This window comes from Lampetra fluviatilis, chromosome 56 (assembly GCF_964198595.1).
Source record: "Lampetra fluviatilis chromosome 56, kcLamFluv1.1, whole genome shotgun sequence".
NCBI lineage: Eukaryota > Metazoa > Chordata > Hyperoartia > Petromyzontiformes > Petromyzontidae > Lampetra > Lampetra fluviatilis.
Genome location: NC_136330.1, coordinates 2,516,178 through 2,537,053, shown reverse-complemented (window position 1 = coordinate 2,537,053; position 20,876 = coordinate 2,516,178). Strand labels below are relative to the sequence as shown.

General features: G+C 50.5%; 1 protein-coding gene across 1 annotated transcript; it reads left to right on the top strand.

The window, feature by feature from the left end:
- Positions 1–1,773: 1,773 nt before the first annotated feature.
- On the top strand, positions 1,774–20,520 carry LOC144950076 (thiamine transporter 2-like). Its single transcript, XM_078880084.1, has 8 exons — positions 1,774–2,221; positions 7,951–8,231; positions 9,516–9,885; positions 10,335–10,646; positions 12,894–12,972; positions 18,010–18,202; positions 19,355–19,496; positions 20,193–20,520. Exons 1-8 carry the CDS (start codon positions 2,078–2,080, stop codon positions 20,424–20,426), a joined length of 1,755 nt encoding a protein of 584 aa, XP_078736210.1. The 5' UTR covers positions 1,774–2,077; the 3' UTR covers positions 20,427–20,520.
- Positions 20,521–20,876: the final 356 nt, after the last annotated feature.

The window sequence follows — 20,876 nt, the reverse complement described above, 5'->3', positions numbered from 1 at the left end:
ACTCCAAATATACAGCAGCAGGCGTCTGGGTCGGGTTCGAGCCCACGACCTCCTGTACACCAGGCGAGGTAGTTCACATCTCCTATCCACCGTGATGATGATGAGAGAGAGAGACACGCAAACTCCAAATATACAGCAGCAGGCGTCTGGGTCGGGTTCGAGCCCACGACCTCCTGTACACCAGGCGAGGTAGTTCACATCTCCTATCCACCGTGATGATGATGAGAGAGAGAGACACGCAAGCTCCAAATATACAGCAGCAGGCGTCTGGGCCGGGTTCGAGCCCACGACCTCCTGTACACCAGGCGAGGTAGTTCACATCTCCTATCCACCGTGATGATGATGAGAGAGAGAGACACGCAAACTCCAAATATACAGCAGCAGGCGTCTGGGTCGGGTTCGAGCCCACGACCTCCTGTACACCAGGCGAGGTAGTTAACATCTCCTATCCACCGTGATGATGATGAGAGAGAGAGAGACACGCAAACTCCAAATATACAGCAGCAGGCGTCTGGGTCGGGTTCGAGCCCACGACCTCCTGTACACCAGGCGAGGTAGTTCACATCTCGCCACGGCGGCGATTATAGTAGCCTCATCGCGGCAAAGAGTAGGCTTAGGCGTCTTAAAAATTGAGATTCAACAGTTAGTGGGCCACTCTCAACTGTAGCTGGCCTGCCGAGGATGTGGTTGTGAAAGTTCTTGCTGCATTATACGATGGCGAGACTCCCCCGTGATGGTAGTGTAAGCTGTCGGTGCAGCCCATGGTCAACAGGCATGGCATTGTCAAATCCTTTTTTATTAGACGCTTTTATTTAACTCACTCTGTCTGTTGTTGTCGTTGTTGTATCCTGAAATCTTGTGACTCGATTTGATTTTTACCCACTTCCCAATGTGGTATCGACTGCAAACTTGGTATACGTGTCATACTGATGACAATACTGTACTATATATTCAATCATAAAAAAATTTTAAATATATATTTTTGTGACGATGTGTGACGAGGGGGGGGGGGGTGTTTGAGAAATGTGACGTCACATCAAAATGCGCAACTTTAAATAAATATATAATTGCTATAACAACACTAATTGTTATAACAACACTCCTACAACATCAGAGTACAGCGCCACATTAAATACGCACTACAATGACAATAGTTTAAAGCGATTTTTAAGCATGTTTTATTTTCAAAATGGAAATATGGTTTTGGGGGGGGGGGAGGGGCAGAGCTTTGTGACGTCATATTGTGACGAGGGGGGGGGTCAAAAATCGTCCAAAATCGCGTGACGTCATTTATGGACGGCCCCAAAGCGGTGTCGTGGTGGTAACTCCAACTCGCTGATTCAGTCCAATTACCGAATCCTCTTCCGGTGACGGAAGACGGATTTCCAGCGCCAATAAAACTCCAGAATCAGCAGCCGCGCGCTGATTGGACAGAGCCGGCCCCACCTCCCTCGGCGTGGCCAATCGCATCGCGCGCAGGGGCTGCACATGCAGGAAGTGAAATCAACGTGGGGACGGGTGGATGTGACGGGCTCGTTTAACGGTTAATGTCGTCGATAATTAATAATAATTACAAATACTATAAATAATAACCTTATCTTATTAACTCGTATGGACGACGCGAATAGCGTCTCCGTGGCGTTCAAGAAGTATAAAGGTTCTGACCGGCAACCTTAAGAGCTCACAGACTTTTGCTGTGACCCTACAGGACTCGATCCCTTAAGCGCGCACTTGTGGGACCGTGACCCCCCCCCCACCCCCCCAAATGGGCCTCGTTTCTTCTGTGCACGAGTCGTGGCAAGGAGGTCTGAGATAATCCAGGCGGTAAACGTCGCGTCCACTCGTCACCTCCCTCCTCCTCCCCCCCAAGGTCAATTCGCGGCGTGCCATGTGACCGCCTTGTGTAATATACTGTGCTCATGGGGTTTACCGCTCCTCCTCCTCCACACGCTGGGTGCTTACTGCGTACAACTACAGCGCATCGTTTAGTGCGGCAGCAACACCGCAGAGAGGGGGTTTTGTTGTTGAAATCTGAGAAGTTTTCGTTTCCCCGCCACCCGCCGCCGATCCAGGGAAGATGCGTTGGACTCAGTTCAGAACATCTTGGAAGTTCCCCACAATTGTGCTGTGCGTCTACGGCTTCTTGTACAACATGCGGCCGTCTGAGCCGTTCCTCACACCCTACCTGGTTGGACCCGATGTGCAGCTGTCTACTGAGGATGTGAGTTGTTCGCAGCACGGACAAGACGAAACTTTGCTGTTACCAGCTGCAGTGCAAGTATTTCCAGCAGTATTCGCTCTGGCGAGGGGGTGTTTATTACGATAACATATTACTCTTTGGTTCTTTCGGTAAGTCAAGTAGGTAGAAAAATAAAAGAAAATAAATCACAGTGCTTTACTTAGTTTGAGTTTTCTACCTACGTGACTTACCGAAAGAACCAACGAGTATTGATCCATGCAGTCACGAAAGCTTCAAATTACGATAACACTGCCAAAAGATGTTCCAGCATATAAGCTCAGGTACGCATGACGTTTCGATTTAAAGCTTTCGTGACTTGCAGGGATTCATAGTCTTGGTTCCTTCGGTAAAGTCACGTAGAAGGGAAATAATAAAATAAAAACAAAAACATTCTCACGACGTTTCGATTGCAACACAAGCAATCATCAGGTGTGAAACCCACAGCAAGAAAGAAAGAATAAGCAGAACGTGTTAACGATTGTTGAAACTTACCCCATACAAACATAGTGTAATCATGGCCTATGGATTATGTTACGACGTGAGGTTCTGTTGAGCCGTTCATGACCCCGTGCCTGCTTGCCACCTGATGTGCAACTGTATTCGTACAATCGATCATTGATTCAATTATAATCGAGGGAAATGGGGCGCCGGATTTTAAACGCGGGGATAATCACTACATCAGTTTTTTATTTATTTGAATTTTCGCACGTTATTGCATGACATTGTTTTCAGGTGTTGTGAACATACCAGAGGTGGGACAAAGTCATTGTTATGCAAGTCCAAGTCGAGTCGCAAGTCATCAAATTCATGACTCGAGTCTGACTCGAGTCCAAGTCACATGACTCGAGTCCACACCTCTGGAACATACAGTTTTAGTGTTTAAATGTGTTTACTATATGAAATCGGTATATAAACAAGCATACAAATAGACACCAATAAATATCCTACTTTCAAAAAAGTTACCCTACTTACCACTCTAATCTCGAAGAATCTGCATGGGGTCATGTACGCACTCCCTAACGCTATTGTTTCCACAACACGATGGATGACATTGGTCGCGAAAGCCTCCGTATTAACCTACTAACATGATGATGATGATGATATGTTTGACTATCGCCGGAATGATGCAGCCTTTGGAACGGTTTCGCCTGATCGGCCGGCTAATGTTGGAAGCAGCAGCCGTATAATATAATCGATGATTAACTCGTTGTTTGTACTTACACAGCACACGCGGTCTAACTTCGTTTTACCTTTACAAGGTGCAGTGATGACCCCATAAAGGTCGAGAGAGCTCCTCCAGAGTTTCCATGCGTCAACAAATACCGCTTTTGTCAATTTTAATTCTGAAAATCCAAATTGGCAGAATGACTAAAACTTTTTTTAAATATTGCGCGAGTCAAATCTAAAGCCCGCGTAATGGATTAATAATACTTCTAACTATTATTAAGTTTAGTGTTTTAGCAACAAAAATATTGCCAACTAAGCTTATTCATATTCTTAGGTTTTTTCGGTAAAGTCACGTAGGTAAAAACATTAAAAAACTAAAATAAAATACAAATCACGACGTTTCGGAGGCAACACAAGCTTCCGTCTTCAGGTGGAACCGTCACAGCCACGACAGCTGTATCAAGTAAATGAGAGATTGCAGGAGCTACCACTCCGTTTATATAATGGTTGGAGAAGGTGGTGGGGCAAGGGCCGCATACTTTTTTATTAATATGGTAAGGTGAGGCTTAAGAGGGTGAGCCTTTGTTATGGAGAGGTACGGTTTGTGAATCAACCTGTGACAGGGAGACAACCATTAAACATGGTACACCTGTAATAGTTGTCTGTCAAATAAGATTGGCAAATAAGTGTAGTTAAATCTTTTTATTTTATTTTACTTTTTTAATGTTTTTACCTACGTGACTTTACCGAAAAAACCTAAGAATATGAATCCTTGCAGTCACGAAATATTCAAATCTAGAACCAACTAAGCTTGTTTTTTTTATATTCTTAGGTTTTTTCGGTAAAGTCACGTAGGTAGCAAATCTGGCTGTGACGGTCCCACCTGATGACGGAGACTTGTGTTGCCTCCGAGACGTCGTGATTTTTATTTTATTTTACTTTCATTAATTTTAATGTTTTACCTACGTGACTTTACCGAAAAAACCCCAAAAAAAAACCTAAGAATATGAATCCTTGCAGTCACGAAAGCTTCAAATCTAGAATTTTTTTTTTTTCTTACGAATTTTGCTCTTCCTCGTCTTTTTTGTCTCGAGCCTGCGAAGTCGCGATTCGTGGTGCCGGAGGAGGGCAGACAGACGATCAACTCTCCCAACGTTGATCCGCAGTGAACAAAACTACCGTTTGTTGCTCACAGGAACTTTTGCCCTGTTGGAAATCTGGCCAAATCAATGAAAGCGTCTGTCCAACCAATACATTGAGGAGGCGAACAGCAAAACACTGCAAGTATTTGTTCTTGGCGTGTGTGAAGATATCTCTAGCCACGTGGGGGCCGAATTTCTCGCCAGCTCCGCGTGTGGTCATGCATGCCCCAGGTGTTGAACATTTCATTTTTTGGCATGCCGACACAGAAGGAAACAAAAACCCACAGCACTCGCCTTCAATATGACAAAGGGCTATTGCCCGAAACGTCGCCCGCTTCATATTTTTCTCATTTTAAGGCCACACCGTGTTATTGCCGAATGCGCCGAGTTCCGTGCACGAGCACAGATCATGCGCGGCATGCTACGCATTGTACGTGACGTGTCTATCAGCTCTGCTAATCTGTAAAAAAACGTGAATATTCTGCAACGAATTCGAAGAATGGGACCTGCGTATAATAGTTTACCGCTACGCAATAGCGCACAGACACCTCGGCAGTCGTTCCGTGGCAACTGTATGTGGCGCGAAGCGACGATTGCTGATGGCCAAGAATAATGAACGGAGGTGGATCGCGGCCACGGAGGAGATGGGAGCGACGACGATTTCTGACATCGGCTCGTTTCATTGTCACGTAGCAGGATCGTGAGAAATGCCGGCAGCTTGGGGAGAGGCGTTCATCTGGCAAGTGGATGGACCGTGGCCGATGATGATGATGATGATAATCCATGCGCACCACCGCACAACTGCGCCTGTGCCTACAGGAGACGCGTACGCATCGCTCACTGACTGTCGAGACACGCTAGGACGTTCGCCCACGGATTCGTCATCTGTCGTTGGGACTTCTGCAACAGAATCTTCAGCTGTGCCAGCGCTCTGCATCTGCATACCTGTCAAACCCTTATCAGTGCCCTGCCTTATTACAGACCGATTCAGACCTTAGTGGTCACCCCATGCCGCTTATAAATCTCAACGTTCATCCTACAAAGTCCCATCACAAGGGAGGAACGCAAAGAAATAGACAAACAAAATTGGCTGTATTGAAACTGCTGTACGCCTTATGGACGTGAAAACTCAGGAATACGGGGAAAGCGTATGGGTCGACAGGTATTCATCTTGATTTAAAGCTTTCGTGACTGCAGGGATTCATATTATTGGTTCTTTCGGTAAAGTCGAAACGTCGTGAGAATTTTTTTAGTTTTGTATTTATATTATTTTATTATTTCCCTTCTACGTGACTTTACCGAAAGAACCAAGAATATATATAGGTATTCATCTGCGTCCGCTGCATTCAGTCTTCAATGCTGCGGCGCGCCTGGCAGTTTAGTCGTGGAAATTAAATTCGATCAGGACCTCGATACGAGACGCGTCACATTGGCTACTGATCACACCAAGGGTTGTTTGCAAACTGCGCCTCCAAGAGTCTACATCAGTGTTCTTCATTGCAAGGCCCGCGGGCCACTGGCGGCCCCTGGTGATGCTAAGCGCGACTCCTGACGTGCGGCCCCCGACAATACACAAATGTGTAAAGGTCCCCCACCATCGTGCTGCCACAAACCCCCAATATTTTAAAGCTTTCGTGACTGCAGGGATTCATCTTCTTGGTTCTTTCGGTAAAGTCACGTGACTTTACCGAAAGAACCAAGAAGATAAACCCGGATATGGTTTCAGATGTGTGGCGGCGGCCCTCGCACTGATGATGTCTCGTCGGGGAAAGTGGGCCACCCCCCTCCCCCTCCTCTAAAAATGAATGAACTCCGGTCCGCGACAATCCGCTCCATCCTATCTCGCCGAGCAGTTCCGGCCTCAACGGACCCCAATTGAAGCCGTCTACGATCCGTGGTCCACGGCGATCCTGCTGCTCCTGCTGCTGCTGCTGCTGGTGGTGGTGGTGCTGGTGGTGGTGGTGGTGCTTGTGGTGGTGGTGCTGCTGGTGGTGCTGGTGGTGCTGGTGGTGGTAGTGCTGGTGGTGCTGGTGGTGGTGCTGGTGGTGGTAGTGCTGGTGGTGCTGGTGGTGGTGGTGCTGGTGGTGGTGGTAGTGCTGGTGGTGGTGCTTGTGGTGGTGGTGCTCCTGGTGATGCTGCTCCTGGTGATGCTGCTGGTGGTGCTGCTGGTGGTCGCGGTAGTGCTGGTGGTGGTGCTTGTGGTGGTGGTGCTGCTGGTGGTGGTAGTGCTGGTGCTTTGGTGGTGGTGCTCCTGGTGGTGCTGGTGGTGGTGCTACCGCTCCCGTGAACAAATCTTGTGCAGCGATACGGCCAGCGCAGTTTCACCGGACTCTCCGACGACCCGGAATAAGTTACCGGCTGATGTTCTGGATCCATGCTTGAGGCTGAGCCGGATCTGCAACAGACTTTAAAAAAAAAACGGTGTTTGTTCCGAAGAGCGATCAGTGCGCAGAACATGATGGTCTAGATTCATAAGAGTGCGTGATAACAAGTGTTCAGATTTACTATAGCTCACTAATTTAAATTGAACTTCAGCCTCATGACGATGCCAGACCATGAAGCAAGAGTGTGGAGATTACGTTAATTACTGAATGCACCCATTACCCCCTTGGCTTAGACTGCTGCAAGTTAAGAAATTGCACGTGTAGCCAATGCTGCAACGCTCCGCTACTTTATACTCTTTGGGTCTTTCGGTAAAGTCACGTAGATAGGTTCAAAGGAAATAACAAAAAACTACGACGTTTCGATCGCAACACAAGCGGTCGTCTTGTTATTTTCTTCGAACCTATCTACGTGATAACAATACGGGTTTTCCCCTTTTTTCTGGCAACAAAATTGAAACCTTTTTACAAGGATTCATGTCTGCATTAACCACAATACTTGCAGTCAAAATGCAAATAAAAAAACACTATGATAATATATGCATTGTCCTTGAAACTGATTGGTCCACACCAAGGGACGACTTTCTTTTGAGCCTCGACTTTTGGCGTCCTCTGGTCGAGCACCAATTGGGTCGAGGCTCAAAAGAAAGCCGTCCCTTGGTGTGGACCAATCAGTTTCAAGGACAATGCATATATTATCATAGTGTGTTTTTTGTTTGCATTTTGACTACAAGTATTGTGGTTAATGCAGTTGCATGAATCCTTGTAAAAAGGTTTCAGTTTTGTTGCCAGAAAAAAGAGGAAAAACCCTATTATTATATTTTGGTACTGGCAAAGGAGGTCTAATGGTGCTCTATCTTCGTGACTTCACCAAAAGACCCAAGCATAAGAATCCCTGCAGTCACGAAAGCTTTAACTCAAGATTCGCTCTGCTACTTTGTCCGCGATATGGTCAACGGACATGGAGGGGACGAACACAAAATCTTGACATTCTGCTTTGATCCTACCCTGTCCCCGGCAGGTGACCAACAAGGTGCTGCCAGTGTGGACGTACTCCTACCTGGCGCTGCTGCTGCCCGTGTTCCTGCTGACGGACTTCCTGCGCTACAAGGCGGTGATCGTGCTGCAAGGCGCGGCGCTCGTGGCGACGTGGTGCCTGCTGCTGTGGGCGCGCGGCGTGCCCGCCATGCAGGCCATGGAGTTCTGCTACGGCGTCGTCACGGCCACGGAGGTCGCCTACTACTCCTACATCTACAGCGTGGTGGCCGCTAAGCACTACCAGCGGGTCACCGGATATTGCAGGTATGTCCGTACTGTGTGTCGAACTTGATTCGCACCGTACGTAGTCGACCGCGCTAAACGGAGGTGCGTGGGAAGGACGACAAACTATGGGTCTTTGTGTGAGTCTATGGTTCTCTGTGTGAGTCTCTGAGTCTGTGTGAGTCTGTGGGTCTGTCTGAGTCTATGGGTCTCTGTGTGAGTCTATGGGTCTCTGTGTGAGTCTATGGGTCTCTGTGTGAGTCTATGGTTCTCTGTGTGAGTCTATGGGTCTCTGTGCGAGTCTATGGGTCTCTGTATGAGTCTATGTATGTATGTAGTTTGAACTTCTTTCGCACCATATGGAGCCAACCGTACTCATCGGAGGTGCGTGAAGGTGGCAGCAGCAACAGCAGCACTGGTGATTAGGGTCGGTTAAACCGCTTTCACGTTAGCGTTGCCGATAAGAGCGTGAAGAATAAATAAAAAGTAGTTGAAAGCAAATAAAATTAATTATTGCGTGATGCTGGTGCTGCTTGCGTTGGCAGCAGTGCACGAACATAAAATTACGCAAACTAATCTGAACGCGCTTGTCAATAACACCGTGGGCACGTCCGTGTCAAGGGCGAGGGAGTTGGCGTCTACGTGGAACGGCGATGTTGTGAAGCTCATCGTCAGCTCCGTGTCTCGCGCGCGCATCACCGGGCAGACGATTCTGAATTTGGGGCGCACAAGTTTTGACCTTGGCGGGGTGGAACATCACATCCAGCTGTTTGGTTTCCCGTGTACTGAGACCCTACTGCTCATAACCCACGTTTAAAAAAATACATTTCGTAGAATAGTTGAACCGGTCATGGGCCTCCCCTAGGTCGACTCAGCCTTAAATGAGAACCTGGTGTGGTGCGTAAACATCTGCGCTGCGGAGACAAAGGCAGCCCGGCGTGCTGTTACCCACCCACCCCCTGGATCGGTATTTTTATTGCAAGGCCCGCGGGCCACTGGCGGCCCCTGATGGCCCCTGGTGGCCTTTAGTGAGGCCCCTGACGTGCAGTACCTCGACAATACACAAAGAGTAAAAACACCCCCCATCATCATCATCATCGTGCTGCTGTCAAACCCCCAATGGTTTCCGATGTGTGGCGGCCCTCACACTGATGATGTCTTATCGGCGAGAGTGGCCCCCCTCTGAAGATTAGTGGAGAACACTGCACGAGATGCTTGCTAACAGCACTTGCCCCAACAGTCTGTTGAAAGGCTACGCGGAGGGGAATCTTTGCCTTTTGCGTGGGCCCGCGATCACCCGGTGCCTCCGTCATCTGGCACGTGCAGGAGCGCGACTCTCGCGGGCTACACGCTGGCCTCCGTGCTGGGCCAGCTGCTCGTGTCCGTGGCCGGCACCTCGTACCGCAGCCTCAACATCATCTCGCTGGCGTCCGTGTCGCTCGCCTTCGTCGCCTCCTTCCTGCTGCCTTCGCCCGAGCGCAGCATGTTCTTCCACAAGAGGGCGGCGCTGGCGCCGACGCCGTCCAAGGCGGACGGGGACGCCGGCCTGACCGGCGACGGTGACGACGGCGAGGCGGCCTCCCCCGGCGTCCCGTCCGTCGCGGCAGCGGAGCTCCGCGCTAGCGTCGCGGAGACGGCCGCCAGCAACGCGCCGTACCGGCCGCTGGGCGGCGGCAAGGTGGCGGACTCGCAGAAGGTCAGCGGCGCGTCAAGAGCGGTTTCGGTTTTAAATGCGGATCGTTGCAGCGGCCCGCGAAAGCGACCCCCGCCTCCTCCCCCGGTTTAAGTTTTTAGCGCGTTTGCCGTTTTGTCGTGGGGAGATTTCACGGTTCGAGCCCAGCGGCCGTCTCCAGTTAATGCTGCGGTTGCGTTCGCCTTAAATGTGCCCCCGTACCGCTTCGCGAGGTCCCGTGACGCCATTTCGAAAATGCGAGTGGGCCGTGCGAATTTGCGCAATAAAAAAAAATCGACTCCCCAAATTACCCCATCGGCCGATTTCCACGCAGCAAAAACCACCCCCTGCCCGTCAAACTACCGACCGCAACTGTCCGTGAATCGCCGGGTCTCGGTAACGGTAGCCTCGCGCTATGGGAGTGGCGGGGGGGATACCAAATGGAGCTCACGACTTGCCTGTGATGTGCAAAGGTCGCTTCGGAAGAGCAGGTGCTGGTGGACGAGCGCCAGCGCCCACGCTACGGGGAAGCTCTCTTCGAGGGGACGACCCACGATGCGAAAGCGGGAAGCGACTCTTGCGACGTCGTCGACTTGGCCGGTTCGTCGTCGTCGTCGTCGTCGTCGCCGCCTCTTCCCAGCGGGATTGACGCGTCCTTCGCCGGCGTGATCACCCGCCTACTCAAGGACTTTGCGAAGTGCTACACGGACCGCTCGCTCCTCGTCTGGTCCATCTGGTGGGCCCTCGCCACCTGCGGCTACAACCAGGTCATCAACTACGTCCAGGTGTGACGAGAGGGGCTCGCGGCGGCGGGGAGAGGAGCGAACGAACGGTGGAGCGGTATGCCTGGCGTTGATACCGAGACGTACTGCGGGGAGGGGGGGGGCTTTCACTGCCGGACGACGCGCTGTACCCAGCAATGTGGCGCAGCCAGCCGCGCGACTGTCTCCCACGTGGTGGCCACTCATCCAAGCGCTATCCAGCCTCTCGAGGCTAACTTGGCTTGCGTTGATCTGACGAGATGGGGCACGGTCCGCGTGATTTGGTGATCGCGGTGCACAAGGTACCGTTTAATTTGTCCTTTGCTCGGTTGTGTTCTAATCCGGCTAGCGGCGTCACGAAGTGTCCGTGCAGAACTCTTGCGGGGCATCAGTCTTACCCCGTGTCTTGGAGAACGGCCCACAAAAGCGAATGTTGCAGAACTACTTATGAGATCCACTTTCTAAGCGTCCTCTTATCCACGCCACGAGCACAGTTTCCCGTGCACCGTGCGAGAAGATACCTTGCAAATTTAACGTGATGGGTTTTTATTTCATTTGTTGCTGCTATTCGGTGACCCGGCTGTGACCACCAAATAAATACAATTTATCGGGGACGAAGCCTTTGCAGTTGCAGCACCAATGTTTTGGAACAACCTCGTTTCCGCCCTTAACACCGTGAATCTTCCTTCGGTAATGTGAGCTTATATCCGGGTCGCTGACGGATCACAACTCGTCACGATGATTGGCTCTGCCGGTCCTGGTCCATAGCCAATGGGGGGAAGCCTAGGTGCGTGGCCCTGACGTAATGGAAAGGTGACAGCTGTAAGTAGAGGATTGGTTCTGCTAGCTTTAGCCACAGCCAATGGGGAGACGAGTCAGGGGCGTGGTCCCGGGAGCCTACGGTGGAGTCTGGAAGATTCCATAGAGGCTAACCAGGATTGGTGGAAAGGTACCACGTGACCCGGGTATTAAAAGGGGTGGAGACGAACAACAGGTGGTCAGAACTGGAATGAACAAAGGGAAGGGGGCCACGCGAGAGCGGGGGTCCAGGCTGCCACGTGGTCCAGGCTGCCACGTGGTCCAGGCTGCCACGTGGTCCAGGCTGCCACGTGGCTGCGCGCGTCTCTCTCTTTCTATCCCTCTCACGCTGTCTGTCAGCAGCGTGAAGGAGTGTTGTAATGAAAGACAAATAAAGACCGGATTCCAGAAGTCGCTTCAACGACCTTTATTACACTTCGAAAGACAGAAGCAGAAAAATGCGTGCTGGTGGACACAGCAGTCGCATTCGCAAACGGGATTTGATCCTTGCCTGTGTAGTATCGATAGCGCCATGTTCGCGCGTCGTTTTATTGAGGGAGTGCCGCTGTGTGGCGTTATCTTGGTGCGGTCCGGGACTGTTGTGCTGTCATACTCTTAGTTTTTTCGGTAAAGTCACGTAGGTAAAAAATGAAATTAAAATTAATAAAAATAAAATAATAAAAATCACGACGTTTTTATTAATTTTAATTTCATTTTTTATCTACGTGACTTTACCGAAAAAACTAAGAGTATGACAACATAACAGTCCCGGACCGCACCAAGATAACGCCACACAGCGGCACTCCCTCAATAAAACGACGCGCGAACATTGCGCTTTCGATACTACACAGGTAAGGATCAAATCCCGTTTGCGAATGCGACTGCTGTGTCCACCAGCACGCATTTTTCTGCTTCTATCTTTCGAAGGAAGATTCACGGTGTTAAGGGCGGAAACGAAGTTGTTCCAAAACATTGGTGCTGCAACGGCAAAGGCTGAATCCTTGCAGTCACGAAAGCTTCAAATCTAGAATGTTGTGTTGTCGTTTTGCTGCCCTGCCCAACCTTGATAAATCGGATTGACTTGACACATTTATTCGTATTTATTGACGTTCCTACCTTTTTCTCTATTTTGCACTCCTGTCCTTTTTAACACGTAGGCTTTCGCCACCAATATCATCCATAATACAGGTTTATTTGGGTTAGATCGCGAAGGTATAAATGTGTCTTTAAACCCGCCACCACCCTCGCTGTGTCGGTTGGTGGCAGGTTTACCGACACATTTATATTTTTTGCGATCTAACCCAAAAAAAAAACGTATCATGAACTCTTATCCTTGTTTGTATTGTTTGCTGTTGTAGCTTTTCAGACCCCGCCCCATACTACTACACCTTCTGTGAAAAAAGGGCTTCACAGCTCATCGGATTCCTCCTCTTTAAATAAATTATTCTGATCCTGAGAACATCTTTGCTGCAGGTGCTTTGGGCAGAGATGGAGCCGTCAAACAGCACGGCCGTGTACAACGGAGGCGTCGAGGCGGTCTCAACCCTCGTGGGTAAGGTCACCCGTGTGGGTCAATAGGTCAGAGGGTCAAAAGTACCCAAGCTAGTGGAGCTATCTCTTCATCTTTTTATTTTCCCATTCTCTTCCCTCCGGTTCGAGCGGCCGGCGCGATTTCACGAGACGGGAGAATCCGTGCGGAGAAAAAAAAATGCCGCAGAGTCGTGCAAAGTCCATGACGACGAGAATTCCTGGCTCAAGGAGGTTTTGGAGCCAGTTTGACTGCCGCTACGCCCACTGTCTCGTGTCCACGAAGAACAACGGCGAGCGGTGTGGCGACGCCACGGCCCAGCGTCAGCGCGTTCGCCGCCTGTCGCAGAGAGGCTCGCGGTTCGAAGGCAGACGGCCACCCCGGTCAATACTGCGGTGCGCATGAACCATAAAACGCTACCCCGCGGCCGTGTGCTTCACAGCGGACGTTTAAAGATCCCGTGACATCTTTCGAAGAAACTAAAACTGACAATTTTTATTATTTTACCAGGTAAGGCCCCTCTGAGCTATGCAGTTCTTTTTTAGAAGCGAACTGGCTGCCACAAATTAAAGCTTAACTAAGTGGCTTATCATCTTGTGGAAATTTATAGCAGCCAAAGACTCTAAACGTGTGATGTTGATTCTAAATGGGGAGGGAAAAGCCAGCATCTTAGTCCAAATTAGCTTTTTTTGTTAAATGACACTGCAAATTGCATAATTCAACTATTTTTATTTTACCAGGTAAAGCCCACTGAGCTATACAGCTCTTTTCCAGAAGCGACCTGGCTATCATGAATGGAATTGCAAAGCAAGTATTGCCCTGCCCACTGCGAAAACTTAGCATGACCCTCCGGAAGCTAAGCGGGCTTTCTAAGCCTGGATAGCGCTTGTATGGGCGAGCACCGTACATTAGTTTGGGGGTTTGAAGCTTTCGTGACTGCAAGAATTCATACTCTTAAATTTTTTCGGTAAAGTCACGTAGGTAAAAAATAAATAATAATAAAAATAATAATACATAATAGAAAAAAAATATTTTTTAAAAGAAAAAATATATAAATAAAATATTATTAAATTTCAATTTTTTAAATAATAGAAAAAATTATAGAAATAAAATATTTTATAATAAAAAAATATATAAATAAAAAAAAATTTTATAATAAAAAAATGTAAATGAAATATTATTTTATTTCTATTATTTTTTCTATAATTTTTATCATTTATTTTTTTACCTACGTGACTTTACCGGAAAAAACCTAAGAGTATTATTTTGGGGTTCGCGTCGCACACCGCTCGCCTTCATCTCGATGGTCTCACCTCGTCACGTCTCGTCACCTCTTCCCCTGTGCACACAGAGAGAGACAAACGCCTGTGGCAGCACAAAAACACAACGCATCCCCTTCGCAACGGACTTTCCTTTGCATCGTAAAACTTAATCTTTTACACTTTTAAAGATCGTAACAGGAGATTGACGTTCCACAAAATACCACGTCTGAGTTAAATATTAACGTAACCACACCGATAGCACCTACATCTAATTAAGAGGTGGCTTTTGACAGAAGGTCACGGGTGAGATTGAAACGGTGGCAGGGGTGGTTTGTGAACCCCGGTGACCCGAGTTCGATTCCCAGCCGAGGCGAACGACTTCAATATCCAATCTTACGTTTGACGTTGACAAACCTACTCTTTGGTTCTTTCGGTAAAATTGAGATGCTAAATTTTCTCACATTAGCATCACGAACCAGAGGTCGCAAACGGGTTTTGATTCCTTACCCGTACCCGTACCCGGCCGCACCAGGGTCGCAAACGGGTACCCGTACCCTACCCGATACCCGGCTACCCGTACCCGGCTGGGTATCGGGTAGGGTACGGGTACCCGATTGCGACCTCTGGGATGAAGCCATGTTGCAGGCGCGGGTCGGTTGATTCTAGGAACTTGAATTGTGAGAAGAGACAAGACGTTGGGAAATGAGTGACAAACGGTGACTCACCAGTGACTCACGGCCTACCCGTACTCGGCCGCACCAGGGTCACAAACGGAACCCGTACCCGTACCCGGCCGGGTACGGGTAGCCGGGTATCGGGTAGGGTACGGGTATCGGGTACCCGATTGCGACCTCTGTCACGAACCCAGCTTCTCTCTACCTTCCATCTATTACCTGTGCCCAACTCCCCCCTCCCTCCCTCCTCGCCTCCCCTCGTCTCACAGCTCGGCAGCCAACGCTGCAGCATCCTGTACCATTGACATGCTAATTTTCTCACGCTCTGCCCACTTACCCCTGGGGTTGAGCCCACCAAAAACCCTCTATAAGCTCTTGTTGTTAGCAGATCTTTCTCCTAAATCAGCAGTTGTCCTGTTGTATCGTTCCGCCTGATGACGGTCGCTTGTGTTGCGATTGAAACGTAGTGATTTAATTTAATTTATTTTCTACCTACGTGACTTTACCGAAAGAACCAAAGAGTATGGATCGCTGCAGTCACGAAATCTTCAAATCTAGGTTGACAAACTTGCGACGATGTTCACACTCGTGAAATGTCGACTTCCGTGCCATATCTACGTCTATTAATTTTCATTGAATTGCTTCACTTTTCTCGGGGGGGGGCGGCGGCAACGTGGCGGTAAGCGAGGCGGAGACATGCGGAAAGACGGACGGAGAAAGCTTGTTGTCCGAACATCCCCACGCCTCTTAATTGTAAACAAATTAACACGTAGGCTTGTTTAACACGTAGTAGGCTTTCGCGACCAGTATCATCCATAATAGAGTTTTTTTTGGGTTAGATCACGTAAATATATAAATTTGTCGTTAAACCCGCCACCACCCGACACAGCCCGACACAGCCAACTAGTAAGGGTTGTCACGTAAACAGAACGTGCAAATTCGTCACTAGGACAGCACACCGGTATGTTGGAGAGCCAAGCCACAACATTTACAATCTGAGTACGACGTTTCGCCAGTAATTACAACCAGCTTCATCAGGCGACAGCCAGATTTGTGGAGAAGTCCGCCTCTGTTATGGAGGTAAACAAATTATTTGGCTCACGCTGCGTCGTCGGCAGTGGTGCGCAAAGCACAAACATCAACAACAACAAAATGTCAACGTGTTTGTTGGTCATTTTGGTTTAACTTGCTGATCCCGCACCCCCGGCTGGAAATCTGTGAACAAAGAGCTTCATGGCTCATCAGATTCCTCCAGGATAAATCAAGATTCTGATTCTCAATATCTACTTTTTATTCATGGCAACTTGGGAGACCTTTTGTGAAAGGCGAACTCTGTGAATGCAAGACGTGTTATTGTTTGCTATATCTGAACAATTCGTGGTCAAACAAACAGCCACCCACACACACGGCGCCACGGTGACTAGGAGATGTTAACTACCTCGCCTGGTATACAGGAGGTCGTGGGTTCCATCCCGACCCTGACGCCTGCTGCTGTATATTTGGAGTTTGCGTGTCTCTCTCTCATCATCATCATGGTGACTAGGTGATGTTAACTACCTCGCCTGGTATACAGGAGGTCGTGGGTTCCATCCCGACCCTGACGCATGCTGCTGTATATTTGGAGTTTGCGGTGTCTCTCTCCCCGTGGTCGTGTGGATTTTTCTCGGTGTCCTCCGGTTTTTCCCTCCACATTTAGAAATATGCGTTTTAGAGTATTTGTCTGCTGTAAATTTGCACGTGATGAGCCACTTTGTTGAGCTGTCATTTGTGGCCAGGTCGCTGATGAAGAAGAGCTACGTGGCTCAGTGGGCCTCACCGGGTAAAAATAAAATAAAAAGTTTAGTTTAAGCACAGAGATGATTTTAAAAACGCGTTTCCAACAGCTGGTGATGAAGCCGAAGACTCAAGCGGTCAATAGTTCACCATGTTTATAGTGTGCGAGGAATAATCGCGAAGAGATTTGGAAAAATACTGCCGGAATTAATGAAAATTAAGAAGAATTCCAGCCACGGGTCTTGTTCGCACGAGTTAATAAACGCACGGAGAGCGGCCAAGTCGGCTTGGACACAGGGAGACTTGTGTTTTCCTCGCGCGGAATGCGACTCCGTGGCCGGGCAAAGGACGTGGCATTACAGAGAAACAGTCACAGGGGATTCAGAAGGGGTGGTGTGAACAAAAGACAAAGATCCCCCGTATAGCCTTAACAGACTGTGATGGGCAAGTGCTGTTAGCGAGTAGCACCTAATGAAGGCCGGCACGGCACACGAGGGGGTGGGTGGCCAGCACCACGCCTGGTCACCTTGTCTCCCTTGTGGCGATGTTTACACACCGCACCAGGTACTCATTTGAGGCTGAGTTGACCTAGGGGAGGCCCAGGACCAGTTCAGATAATCGTCACCGGTGTTGGCCGTGAGAGGGAATCGAAGTCGGGTCGCCGCTCCCCACTGTAAATACAATTGTGCAGCGTCACAAACACCTCTTACGGATGGATCCCGATCAGAATCTTTATTTAGACTGGAAGAATCCAACGAGCTTTTATGCTCTTTTTCACAGTAGGGGCGGGCCAGCAAGTTGCAACGACAAACACTGCAGAAACAGATCGGAGTGCAAAGTATACAGGGAATCTAAGCTAAGGCTAAAAGCTAAGCAAGCCGCAAGGGATTCAAACTTTCGAGTCGTGGCCCACGTTGCCGAGACGTTGGCTTTGGTTTCTAAAAACCGTGCGCCTCTCCGACGTGTTACCGGGTCGTACCGCGTGCTCGTCGGCACAACGTCGTCCGACGTTTCGCTCCACGCGCCGGGAACGCTTTCCGGAAGCTTTGGGCGAATTCGACTCCCCAAAGGATTTGGTTTCAAGGCCACGGAGCGAAACGTCGGACATCGTGCCAAACCACAACGACGACGCGAAAACGCACCGGGCGGGGGGGGGGGTGGAAGCCGTGTAGCGGCACAGCCGCGTCGTCCCGCGGCCCTCGCCGCGTTTCCGTACCCAAATTCTTGACATTTGGCGAAATCTCCCGCGGATGTCGGGCGACACCGCGAGCCCGTCGGCGCAAGCGGCACGAGCGCGGAGAAGCCTGCGCGGTTAACCCAGCGTCCGTCCGTGACCTCTCCGTCCTCGGCAGGCGCCGTGTCGGCCTTCGCCGTGGGCTTCATGCCGCTAGACTGGGCGCTGTGGGGGGAGCTGGCGCTGGGGGTCTTCTCGGGGCTCGACGCCGCCGCCCTCTTCCTCATGGCGGCGCTGGACAGCGTGTGGGTCGGCTACGTGGGCTACGTCGTCTTCAAGGGCTCCTACACCTTCCTCATCACCATCGCCACGTACGCCGCCGTGGCCGCATTCGCTCGAGGAGTGCACCCGCCCACTCGCTCACCCACACACTCACTCACCCACTCGCTCGCCCACTCACCCACTGGCTCGCCCACTCGCTCGCACACTCGCTCACCCACTCACTAAGTACCCCACTCAACCACTTACTCACCCACTCACTCGCTCGTCCACTCACTCACTTAAGTACCCCATTCACCCACTTACTCACCCACTTACCCACTCGTCCATGCACTCACCCGCTTAAGTACCCTACTAACTCTCCCACCCACTCATTCGTCCACTCACTCACCCACACACTCGCTCACCCACTCACCCACTCACTCGCCCACTCACTAAGTTCCCCACTCACCCACTTACTCACCCACTCACTCGCTCGTCCACTCACTCGTCCACTCGCTCACCCACTCACTCACCCACTCACTCACTTAAGTACCCCATTCACCCACTTACTCACCCACTTACCCACTCGTCCATGCACTCACCCACTTAAGTACCCTACTAACTCTCCCACCCACTTACTCGTTCACTCACTCGCCCACTCACTCGCTTAATTACCGCACTCACTCACCTACTCACTCACCCACTCACTCACTTAAATACCCCAGTCACCCACTCACTCACTCGTCCACTCACCCACTCACTCACTCGTCCACTCACTCATCCACTTATTCACTCGGGTCTACTCTGACTTCCTGGTTTCATGACTTGAGGATTGTTGTCGCGTATCTATTTGCTACATTTGGCTGAGAATCTTCACACCTGACAATTTGATTTGCTTTTCTGGCTCGGGTGGATGCAGATCATTACTCGGTGACCTCCCTACCAGAGCGTCCCGCGTGTTACGGCTGCGAACAAACAACCCTTGTTCCCCATGTACCCCACTGCCTCTCATCCACGTTGCACCCGTCAGAAACCCTCACTCACCGTCACGTTCCACCTTATTCTGCCTGACCTACCCCTGCAACATCACCTCCATTCCGAGCCCTGTCCCTCCGTCCATTCCATCACCTTCCTTACTGAACGCCGCCGGATTGCATCTTAAAGCGCCCTGGGAATCGCGCTATGTAAATGCGAAATAGAATAAAATAAATGGCCGGTCCCCGGACCCCCCGCTTACATCCCATTTAACAAATGCCGCCAAGGTTCCAGATCGCGGCGACGCTGGACATGGAGCGGTACGCGCTGGTGTTCGGCGCCAACACCTTCGTGGCGCTGGTTCTGCAGACGGTGCTGACGGTGGTGGTGGTGGACTCGCGCGGCCTGGGCCTCGACGTCGTCACGCAGGCGAGGACCGGGGCGACCGCCACCCACCCCCCCCACCCCCCCCCCTCACTGCCATGCCCAACGCTTGTCCCCGTAGGGCTACGTAAAGCAGTTAGCGCGCAAAGCTACGAACCCGGCGACCCGAGTTGGACTCCCGCTCACGACCAATAACAGTGGCGAATATTTGAACCCGTCCTGGGCCTCCCCTAGGTCGACTCAGCCTCAATTGAGTCCCTGGTGCGGTGTGTAGTAAACATCGACACTGGGGAGACAAAGGCGGCCGGGCGTGGCGTTGGCCAGCCACCCCCTCGTGTGCCGTACCGGCCTTCATAGGTGCTGCTTGCCAACAGCACTTGCTCCAACAGTCTGTTAGGGCTATACGGGGGATCTTTGTCTTTGTTTTGATGATATACTGCGCGGGTTGCAGAGTACAGTCTCTTAGTACGCCGTGTATTTTAGACAGAATTCAGGTGACAAAAATGTTTCAACGAGTCTGTTATTTTGGCTGCGCGTATATCGCAATCACAATCTGTATTTATCCAGGAGAAATCTGACGAGCTATGAAGCTCTTGTTCACAGACGTCCAATAGGGACGTGTCAGAAAGGAAACATTAATATGCACGAACACGCCTCGTCGCATCCGTTACGACGATACGCGAGCGTGCGCCAAGTCGCTGGCCGCGACCATTAACCGTTGATCGTGCGCGGCCCCCGCAGTTCTTCATCTACGCGTGCTACTTCACAGCCATCGCCGCGCTCTTCGTGCTCAAGGGCCTCCACACGGTGGTGCGGCGCCAGCTCCTGCGCGGCTCCGAGCCCTCCAAACTGGAGCCAGGCCCCACGTCGTCGTCGCCGCCGTCGCCGCCACCGCCATCGTCGTCGTCATCGTCGTCGCCCGTCAGCGTCGCGTGCCCCGGCTCCTCTCGCGTCATCCACAGCTCCCAGCTGTGACGGCGATTGTCACGACGGGAGAAGGCTTTGCGGCGTGGTGATAAACGTCGTCAACATCGTCATGTTGGTCTGTCCACTCGAAGACTCTGCGAGCCGCTCCCACGTAACAACACGAAGGAGAAATCATTCTGTGGTGGCGACAAGATGTTATCTACCTCGCCTGGCACGGAGGAGCGTCGTGGGTTCGATCCCAACCTCCGACGATGCCGCGTGCTCTCTCTCGCCACCGTGGTGGTCACGTAGATTTTGCCCTCCACCAATTAGGAACACGCATTTCTATTATTTGGCTTCGAATATAAATTCACACGTGATGATATCGGCCGCTTCAATGAGCTATGACGTGTGGCCAGGTCATCTCTGAAAAATAGCTCGGTGGGCTTTACCTGGTTAAATGTAATGGATCTTCTTCTTGGTTCTTTCGGTAAAGTCACGTAGAATGGAAATAATAAA

Bases quoted from the DNA above. Each gene is read 5' to 3' on its own strand.
- LOC144950076 (XM_078880084.1), top strand. From the start codon at position 2,078: ATGCGTTGGACTCAGTTCAGAACATCTTGGAAGTTCCCCACAATTGTG. The intron at 8,232-9,515 runs GTATGTCCGTAC...TGGCACGTGCAG, and splicing joins CGGGTCACCGGATATTGCAG to GAGCGCGACTCTCGCGGGCT. The intron at 12,973-18,009 runs GTAAGGTCACCC...CGTCCTCGGCAG, and splicing joins GGCGGTCTCAACCCTCGTGG to GCGCCGTGTCGGCCTTCGCC.